The following is a 10227-nucleotide window of genomic DNA, read 5'->3' as shown; positions in this document are numbered from 1 at the left end:
TTAGCTAGAATCTTGTGAAGGATTTTTGCATCTGTGTTCATCAAGGAAATTGGCCTGTAATTCTCTTTTTTGGTTCGGTCTTTGCCTGGTTTAGGGATGAGTGTGATATTGGCTTCATAGAATGAGTTTGGGATAGCTCCCTCCTTCTCTGTTTCTCTGAAGAGCTTGAGGAGTATGGGTATTAGTTCTTGTTTAAAGGTCTTATAGAATTCTGCTGTGAATCCATCTGGTCCTGGGCTTTTTTCTGTTGGAAGACTTCTAGATAGCTTCCTGTATCTCGTTGTAGGATATTGGCTTATTTAATTGGTTTACTTCTTCTTTGCTCAGTTTGGGCAACTTGTATTTCTCTAAAAATGCATCCATTTCTGCCCGGTTTTCTTCCTTTAGAGAGTATAACTTTTGAAAGTAGTCCGGGGTACGTGTTGTGATTTTTCCTGTGGCATCCCTAATCCTGTTAATATGGGTTTCCTCTCTTCTTTTTTTAATTAATCTTCCCAACAGTCCATCAATTTTATTGATTTTTTCAAAGAACCAGCTTTTTGTTGGTTAATTTTGGCTATAATTTTCTGATTTTCTAATTGGTTAATCTCTGCTCTTAATTTGGTTATCTGGCTCCATCTAGTAACTCTAGGTTCCATTTTTTCTTGTTTTTCTAGCTGTTTTAATTGCAACATGAGATTATTTACTTGGTCTGTCTCCATTCTCTTGATGTGGGCACTGAGGGCAATAAATTTGCCCCTCAGGACTGCTTTTACTGTGTCCCACAAGTTTCTTTGCAAGGTGTTTTCATTTTCATTGAGCTATTGGAAATGTTTTATTTCTTCTCTGATCTCTTCCATTACCCAGGCATTACTAAGAAGTGTGCTATTCAATTTCCATATATTAGAGAAATTTCTGTGGTATGTTTTGTTATTGAGAACTAGCTTGATTCCACTGTGGTCAGATAGGATACAGGGGATTATGTCGATCCCTTTGTATTTGCTTAAGTTCCTGCATGAACTATGATATGGTCTATTTTGGAGAAAGTTCCATGAGCTGCTGAGAAGAATGTGTACTGTGTTGTTTTAGTGTGAAATACTCGGTAGATGTCAGTTAATTCCGCTTGAAGTATGGCCTCACTTAATTCGGTAGCTTCTTTGCCAATCCTCTGGTTGGTACACCTGTCCTTTGGTGAGAGTGGTATGCTAATGTCTCCTGGTATTATCGTATTGGGATCTATTTTATTCTGTAAGTTTGAGAGCATTTCTTTGACATATCTGGGTGCACCAATATTTGGAGAATATAAGTTAATGATGGTAATATCCTCCTCTTGCATTGTTCCCTGTATTAATATGTAGTGTCCATCCTTGTCTTTCTGTACTGATTTTAATGAAAAGTTTATTTTGTCAGATATCAGAATAGCTACACCTGCTTTCTTACTGGGGGCATTTGATTGGTAGATCCTTTTCCAACCCTTCACTCTGAGTTTGTTTGTATGTTTGGCTGAGAGGTGGCTCTCCTGAAGGCAACAGATGGATGGGTCATGTTTTCTGATCCAATCTGCAGTTCTTTTTCTTTTGATTGGCAAATTAAGCCCATTAATATTAAGAGATAATATAAAAGAGATGCATTGTGGTCCCTGTCATTCCCTGTTTTCCTCAGTTTTTCTTCTTTCCTTTCCTCCTGTGCTTGCTCAGTTAGACTTTGATTAATGCCTGTCTGGGTGCAGGTCCCAGTTCCTGGTTGCTTTCTTCAGGTTATGTCCCCCCTCTTAGTATTCTTTGTAATGCTGGCTTAATATTTATGTATTCATTTAGTTTTTCTTTGCTATTAAAAATGTTCAGTTCTCCATTGAATGTGAATGCTAGCTTTGCAGGGTATATCAGTCTGGGTTGGCAGTTATTGCTCTTGGGGCTTGTATGGTACTTTCCCAGGCCTTTCTTGCGTTCAGTGTTTGTGTGGAGAGATCTGCAGTGATTCTAATTTTTTCCCATTGTACTATAGCTCCTTCTCCATTTTTGCTGCATGCAAGATTGTTTCCTTATTATTCAGATCTATCATTTTTACTATAATGTGTCTAGAAGTGTTTCTCCTGGGATCTTGCTTATTGGGTGTTCTATATGCTTCTGTTATGTAGGTACGATGTTCTTTTTTGAGCTGGGGAAAATGAATAGGTGTTGCAGTCCCTTGCTTTGAAATTCCTCACCTTCATCCACTCCAATTATACGAAGGTTAAATTTCTTGGCATTATCTGCTTGCTCTTGAATGTCCCTTTGGCTTAATTTGAGTGATTTTTCCATATCTGTCACTTTTTGGTCCAGTTGGTGTATTCTGTCTTCTGTATCTGACACTCTACATTCCATTTCGTTCACTCTGTTGACCGTGGCTTCTATTGTGGTTTGCATGGAGGAAATGGATTCCTTTATGGATTCGATGTTGGTTCTCAAAGTACTGATCTCACCTCTTAATGAGGTATGTACTGCCTCTATTTTGGCATTTATCTCACTTCTTATTGAGGTTTGTGCTCTGTTTTTGCATGCATCTCCTGTTTGATATCCTGTATCTCTTTTGATAGTTCATACTTGTGCTTTTTCAATTTCTGGTCTATTTCTCACTTTATTTCTTGAGTCATTGCCTCCAGCAACCCTTGGATGTCGCTTTTGTCTTCCATTCCTGCTTTGCTCCCACTGGGGCTCTCCCCTGCATGGCTGCTGGCTATTGAGGATAGCTTGCTATCCTGGGTGTTGATAAACCTTGTAATTTTTCTCTGTGATTTTTGCATGGGGGTTGGGGATTATTGGAGACTAATCTGCAATTTTGTTTTGGTGTGTCTGTCTTTGCTTGGTTGCTGATTCTGTATTGGTAGAGAGAGTCTGTACATAATCTGGGTTCTGTTGGAGGCCTACCTCCAGCTGCTGGTCTGACCTACATAGGATTCTCGGCTCTCTGCTGTAGATCGCTGGCAATTCCCGCTTTTGGAAGGATTGAGCAGCCTAGACTGCTCCTGTTTGCTCCTACAGGTGCTCTTGGCAAGATCGGATGTTCTGGATGCACTCTCCCAGATGCCAGAGAGTGCGATGGGCTCCAGATGGTTTTTTGTTGTTGTTTTGTTTTGGTTTTTTTTTTTTTGGCCGGTTGTGGGCTTGAACTCTGGGTTTGGGTGCTGTCCCTCAGCTCTTCAGCTCAAGGATGGCACACTACTATTTGAGCCACAGTACCACTTCTGACCCTTTCTGCTTATGTGATGCTGAGGAATCAGATCCAGGGCCTCATGCACCCAAGACTAGCACTCTACTGCTGAGCCACCTTACCAGCCTGAGCTCCTGCCTACTATCAGGTGCTGGTGACCTGTGTTGCCCAATACCTAGCCTAGAGGATATGGGTCGGGTTTTGGTGGGGTTTGGGCTTCTCTTGTCCTGAGCCTCCAGGTCTTTTTTTGTCACAGGCATGCTTCCCAGGGGGTGGAGTTCCCTATTTTTCTCCCCTCTGCTGAGGCATATGCTCAGCTTCTGACTTCAGTTGGGAGGAGTTGGTTGTGTTGTTCAGGTGCCGGATCCCCAGGCCTGGTCCCAGCCCCCTGCCTGGGGCATGCTGGTTGGGCCTGTGCTGCTGTGTAAACCACCTAGGTTATGCAGCCTGGGGTACACAGTTCAAATTTCTTCTACTGTTGGTTGTCTTGACCCAGGGGCGCTGTTCCTGGCTTGGGCATTTAAGCTCCTTGCAGGGGCGCTCTTGCTCTAGCCTGGCCAGCAGAGTGTGCTCCACGGGCTGGTGGTGCTCTCGAACAGTTCCCAGTTTTAGTGGGTCCTGTGGTCTGGGTCTTGGGGTAGGTAGTCTGGGTCAGGGTGTAGGGATTCCCTCCAGCTCTGGTCTCCCTGGAGGGATACAGTGTCCCCTGTGGTACTCACACTGGAGCTAGTTGTTTCTGTGTGGTGTAGGTCGTCAGTTGCTGTTGCACTCTGAGTTCAGTTGGGGTGGTTGCGGGCTGGGCTGGGCGGTGGTGGCTCTGTGTGATTCTCTTCCGTCTCTGCCTCTGTCGAAGCTGCCGGGTCCACAGTGTCGACGCTGTGGGCGAGGGGTGGGGGATGGGCCTCCATACAGGTTCTGAGCGCTGAGGTTTGCTCTCCCCGGATCAGCACCAGTTCCTTGTAGGTCTTTTGCTTTGGTGTTCTGTGGGCGTCCCATGTAGCTATGGGGCTCCCGTCGTGGAGCCAAGTTCCAGGCTCAGGGGTTTCTCTGTTTATTGCAATCGGCGGGTCTCACACCGGTAGCTCAGGCGACTTCTGCGCAGGTTATCTGCAGACCGCCCCGTGTCTCTGGTACCCCAGCAGCCCCCGCTGGGCCATTGCAGTCAGCAGGTCTGACACCAGTACTTCAGGCAGCTTCTGCGTGGGTTATCTGCAGACAGATCCCTGTGTCTCTGTGCGCTGCCGCACGGCCAGTGAAAATTAGGAGAGGAGTCTTCGTACTTCTCTGTTCTGAAATTCTTCTTTTCCTGTCTTTCTTTTTTGTTGTTTTCCACCTCCTGTTTTTCTCTGAGTGTTCATATTTTTGTTGTTGTTGGTCTCTTGGGGAGATTAAGCGTTGGAACTCGAACTCTCTTTTTGGTTGGGGAGAACGGTGGCGTTTCCCTACTGCCCCATCGCCATCTTGGTCATCCTGGACATTATATTTTAAAAGATTTCTACTTCACATATTTATTAATTAATGAGTCAGTAATTCATTTTTAATATGAATGGAGTTAAATGTCTTAGCTATTAATAATGGTGTGAGCCCCTAAAAAAGAGATTAGGTGAAAATATAATTACCTCAGTATTTTTCTTCAAATAATGGAGGCTAATTAAATTTTAAATGTTCAAACATTTAAGCATCTATTGAAATACCAGTAGCTATAAACAATTCACAGTTCTGCAATACTAATTACAACAACCCTAAATCAACATAAAGCTAAGGTGAATTTCAAGTAACTTATGTTTTCATTATTTATCTATGTTCTAGCCCAAAGGAAATAAGCCACTTAACTAATGACCAGTGCCACAGCCTTGTTGGTACCTTTTAAAACCAGTAGCATGCTGTTGAACCACATTCTTGTAGGTGGATCGCAAGAAAGGCTGATCAGACAACCTAGGACACCTTGCTAATGTTACCTTAGTATTTGTGGGAATTTCAAATATTTGTAAAACAATATTTATTAGCTTTCTTTTCTAAGAGTAACATTTTTAGGCTTTACTTATCCATAGCAAAACTACATATCTCATCACAGAGATAAATGTTGTGAATAGTATAAAAAGTACCCTTCTACTTGCAACTGGAGTTACTGGTCTCATACTTGAATTCTACTTGTAATAACTAGAAAACAGGACTAGATAAAAAATAATAAGGAAAATAAAACCACTGGACTATTGACTTTGAACATGTGAAGGCTTTTAACTTGGAAGCAGTAGGCACAATCTGGAAAAGAAGGGAAAATGCAAGAACACAATGGATTTTGCTGAGAGAAAGAAACAGAGATTGGAGTTTGAGAAAACAAGTGCTTACAACTCTAAGAGAAGAGTCCTAGAGACACAAAAGCTCTGCAAAGAAAGTGTCTCCTAATTCTTCATTTTTTTTTGATTAGCAAGTGGCACATATACAGAGTAAACAAGGAAGACCAGTAATCAAGTGATATGAACTGAACACCTACCCACACTCATATTTGAGCTCTGACCAACAGATGTGGAGAATTCTCGTGGAACATCAGAGAATAGAGAACCCCAGAGGACTCTAGAAAAAGGAAGCAAGGCTGTATCTACTCTACCCCTCACCACTCCAATAAAAAGCATACTTCATTTCATTCAGACACTACTTCCCTCATACAGGTGAAAACCAGCTTTGATAGGATAAAACTGAAGTTTAAGGGTTTGACCTATCTGCAAAAGAAATCACAGGACTGGCACCCCTAGATCACTCCTGTAACCTCAGTTATTAAAGTAGCTAAGATTTGGAGAATCTTGGCTTGAAGCAAGAAAAGGCTGAGAAATTCTTGAGACTCCACATCCAAAGACCCACAAAAATCCCAGCTGAACATGTGTCTCAAGGGGTAACACCATGCTAAGTTCAAACTTATTACAGCAAATACAAAAATAACAACAACGCTCAGGAAAAAACTCAAAAACAATCATGACATACTTTTAAAATGTCATTTTCTTTTCACTTACAAGTTGCAGAAAAGGTTTTCAAATCTAGAAGTCAAGTAATCAATGCTTAACTGATCAATGTTCACTACTTCCATTATTCTCCCTCCTCTTTCTCCATGCCATCTCTAATGTGGAGTTACAGAGTTGAATTATTATATAATGATTTTATTTGCTCATCTTTTCTACCTGTATTCATGTAATTCCTTCTTTCTCTTCACATGTTTCAGCATCCTGGTGATCATTTGCTAAATGATTCATTAGGTCCTCAAAAGAGTTACACCATAAGACTCCTCCACTAAGTATAAACAATATATTTTTAAAACAAAAATACATTTCAGGCATTCTCAGGGTCTGCTATTCAATTAAAAAATTGACAATTCCTTAGGAAATAGGAAAATACATCAAAATCAAGAAGAAAAACAGTCAACAGAGGTCAAATCCAGAAATGACAAAAATTAAATTAGTAAGACAAAGGCTTGAAAGAAAGTCTGCTATATGTAAGGATTTCAAGGAAATTATGACCTTCAGTAAGGAACACAAGATAGAGTAAAAAAGCAACAAAAACAACATCAAAAATAACATAGAGCTTGAAAACTACAGTGCCATATTGGAAGAATTCATTTGATGGGCATAAAAATCCAGCAGACACTGCCTAACAACAGATACGTGTATTGAAGATACCTCAACTGAAGGAAAAAGTGTTCTGTAAACTAAAAGACCATATGAAGTACTTTCAACAAACAGAATTTCTATTCTATAGCGATGTTATACAAGAAAAAAATATACACAGAAATAAAAATCCAAATCCAAAAGGTGGACCCTCTTATCCCAGTAACTGACAACCTTCCAAGTAGCATATATACATTTTTGCTTTTTAAAGCAAGCTCTCATGGTATGTGTGCCTATGAGGTGGTGTGGGGTTAGAACTTAGCTTCTTACCCTCTGGCTCTAAGCACACACCCAGCAGCCAGCCTTTATATGTTGAACTGTCCCATAGAAAACCTGCTATGCAAAACATGAACACTAAAAACAAAAGGGAAAAAGAAATTTCAGATGAGTATGGCAGCAAAGGAAGAAAGTATAATACAATTGACAGATTGGAGAGAAGACTTTTTGGAAGTACATGAACTAGTTATCAGAGGTAATAAAGAGACTGGGATATTAATAACAGAAATATCTGATCACTGAAAATGTAAGCCTAATAACATACTACATTGTTAAGCCAAACAAAGGAAGTAGGAAGAATTCTGTGTGAAAGTTTGTTAAGATAAACAATCTAAAAATCCTACAAAAAGGGTGAGTGTGCTTGGGCAGGAGAGGGGCTTAAACTGGACTGGAAATTACCCACTAGGAAAAAGCTTCTGGATGTGTTTGGTTGACCCAAGTGGATGCTCTAGATATTTAATGGTACAAATGAAGACTTGTAAAGACAGGGTGCTGCCAAGCTGGCCTTGAACATTGGAACCCGGTGTGTCTGCCTCCTGTAGGCTGGACCCACAGGTGTGGACGACCAACACTGATCTCCCACCCTTAGGGTTATGGTGTGTTCCTCTCCAGGCTTGTTCCTTCCAGTATCATAGGAAGCGGGTTGGGCAGAGAGTTCCTCAATGTCCTTCATCACCTGATGTGGGTGGGAACTTCCCCAGTGGGATAAGTGTTTAGGGATTGGCTGATCATGTTTACATCAAGCCAACTGAAATCAGTGGCCATTTGGCTTCTCAAGGTATAAGTCTGTGTGCATGTGTGTATAAGATGTATACATATATACATATATTGTATGTATGCATATATGTAGGTATGGGCAAGTGTCTTTTCCCAGCCTTTCCTTCCCCGTTCCTGGGGTTGTGGGTGGGCTGGCTTTCTTGGGAACCACTTTATTTGCTTGCTGTGTTTCAGAGACAGGGTGCCACAGGGAAGACCAGGTTTTTCTTAAGCTTTAGAACCTGGTATCTCTGCCTCCTGTAGTCTGGTCCCACAGGGAGGGACCATGAATACTGCTCTTCCCTAGCCCCACCCTTAGGGTGTGTTCTCTGCAGGGATTCTTGCTTCCAGTAAGGTGGAAAGCCAGCAGTGCTGCTGGGAGAGAGTTCCCTCTGAGTGAGATTTGGACAGCCTACTTGACTTTGTTTCCTGTGTCCTGGTTGGATGCTCTGGAGCATTATGTGTGGGAGCTGGGAATGGCTCACCACCCCATCTACAGCATTCTAGGGAAAATAAAAGAGAACTTGAGGTTTGCAGGGCCAGTGCTGGTGCCTGTAGAACTTGTGCTTTGAGCACCTGTTGAGCTGGGCAGGGTGCCTCAAAACTACACATGCTATGTTGGAGCCTCTCCCTCTTGAAGTAAACTGTGGTGGCAAAATGTGTGATTATCAAGCCCCTAAGAGTAGTGCCAGTGGACACCTGTGCTGGCAGAGGTGGCTTTCTGCTTCCACTTCCCTCTGCCCCTCCCTGAAGTGCTTCCTAGGACATCAAGTGTTGGTTTCCCAGCAGCCTGGCTGTGAACATCTTGGCTCCAGTGTGCCTCTCCAGCTGCCTAACCAGTGGAGCCCAGGTTGAGGGCCACCACGTGTGTACCTTTGCTTTTCCAAGAATCATCTCTCCACTGTTAACCTTAAAATATCTTCACTCTTTTTTTCTTTAATTTTTAAGACTTCTCTTAAAATTTGTAATTGTTGTCACTATTGATTTGTAAAATTCTTTGTTTGGCTCTAGGCCTGGGGCTTGAATTCAGAGCCCGGTTGTCCTCGCTGAAGTTTCCTTCCTCAAGCATAGTGCTTTCCCATTTCAGCCAAAGCTCCACTTCCAGCAATGTTCTTTTCGAAGACAGGGGAGGAGGGGGTAAGGGGCTGAATTTGGGGAAGAATAGGTCAGAGGAGATGACGGGCTCCTGCACTTTCTAGCCCAATCTTGTTGGAACTATTCTTCAGGTGCCAATCTCCGGAGTAGCTAGGATTGCAAACTTGAGCCGGAGGTCCTCCAGCTTTTCCTGTGTTTTCAAACCATTTGATTACTTTCCCCTATCCTGAGGCCCACTGAGTGTAGTCTGTGTTTTCCTTTGGGTCTGACAAAGATACTTTTCTTTTTTTTTTTCCCTTTATGGTGAGGCTTGAACTGTGGGCTTGGGTGCTGTCCCTTTGCTCTTCAGCTCAAGGCCAGCGCTCTACCGCTTGAGCCACTTCCAGTTTCCTAGTGGTTTACTGGAGAAGAGTCTCACGGACTTTCCTGCACGGGCTGGCTTTGAACTGTGCTCCTCATATCTAAGCCTCCTGAGTAGCTAGGATTACAGGCGTGAGCCACCAGCGCCCGGCTTCAGACACTTTTATGTTTGTGTGTGTCTATAGTCTGTGCCCTATACAGATGTTTCCTGTGTTTTGTAACTTATCCATTTGTATATTGGTGTATAAAATTACCTTCATAGATTTGACCATGTTGGCCGCATTTCCCTATCCGCAGCCCGTCTGCACACTTGGTGCACTATTGGTGTGGGGGGCCCAGATAGATGGTGCAGCCCCACACAGCTGTTGCTCGTGTTTTGAAGAGAAACCCCCCTCCCTCCCCGACAGTAATAACACTTATTCATGCATGTATCATTATAGACCCTACCCCAGCGGGCTACCTGTCCTTCCGCGGAGGAAGGGTAGCCATGAGGTGTTAGGCTCGTCCCAGGGGTAGGGTCAGGTAACAGTGGCCAGCCACACTGTGAGCCAGGGGCCCCGGCCGAGGCGCAGGAACGCCGGAGGCGCTGTCCTTCGGACACCCCGCCGCCGGTGTTCCGGGCGCCTGGAGCTCAGCGCCAGGGGAACCTGCCCTTGCTGTGCTTGTAATCGCGAATGGTGGTGGCCATGAGCGGGGCAGCTCTCTTGCCTGCTGCGGCCTTTCTGGCCTTTGTGGTGTCGTCCGTGGGCATGAGGGTAGCCGGTGTGGTGCCGGAAGGGGCGCGGGCTGTAGTCTGGCCTTGGGGAGGAAACCTCCTGTGCCCGACACCGCCGCCGCCGCGGGCGCCCCTTCCTCCTCGTCTACCGCCTGCTCCCCGGGCGGGGGCCGGCCGGAGCTCGGCTCCTTGGACCGCGGC

The 10227-nt window shown here is 43.9% G+C and overlaps 1 protein-coding gene across 1 annotated transcript in view; it reads right to left on the bottom strand.

The window, feature by feature from the left end:
* The window catches only part of Katnal2 (katanin p60 subunit A-like 2), a 61188-nt gene extending 51605 nt beyond the window's left edge, over window positions 1–9583 (bottom strand). The window contains exon 1 of the mRNA XM_013018880.1: window positions 9566–9583. Within this exon, the coding sequence (XP_012874334.1) occupies window positions 9566–9583 (18 nt within the window). The remainder of the gene's footprint in view (window positions 1–9565) is intronic.
* Window positions 9584–10227: the final 644 nt, after the last annotated feature.

This window comes from Dipodomys ordii, unplaced genomic scaffold (genome assembly GCF_000151885.1).
Source record: "Dipodomys ordii isolate 6190 unplaced genomic scaffold, Dord_2.0 Scaffold43, whole genome shotgun sequence".
Classification (NCBI taxonomy): domain Eukaryota; kingdom Metazoa; phylum Chordata; class Mammalia; order Rodentia; family Heteromyidae; genus Dipodomys; species Dipodomys ordii.
This window is presented reverse-complemented; position numbering and strand designations above follow the sequence as displayed.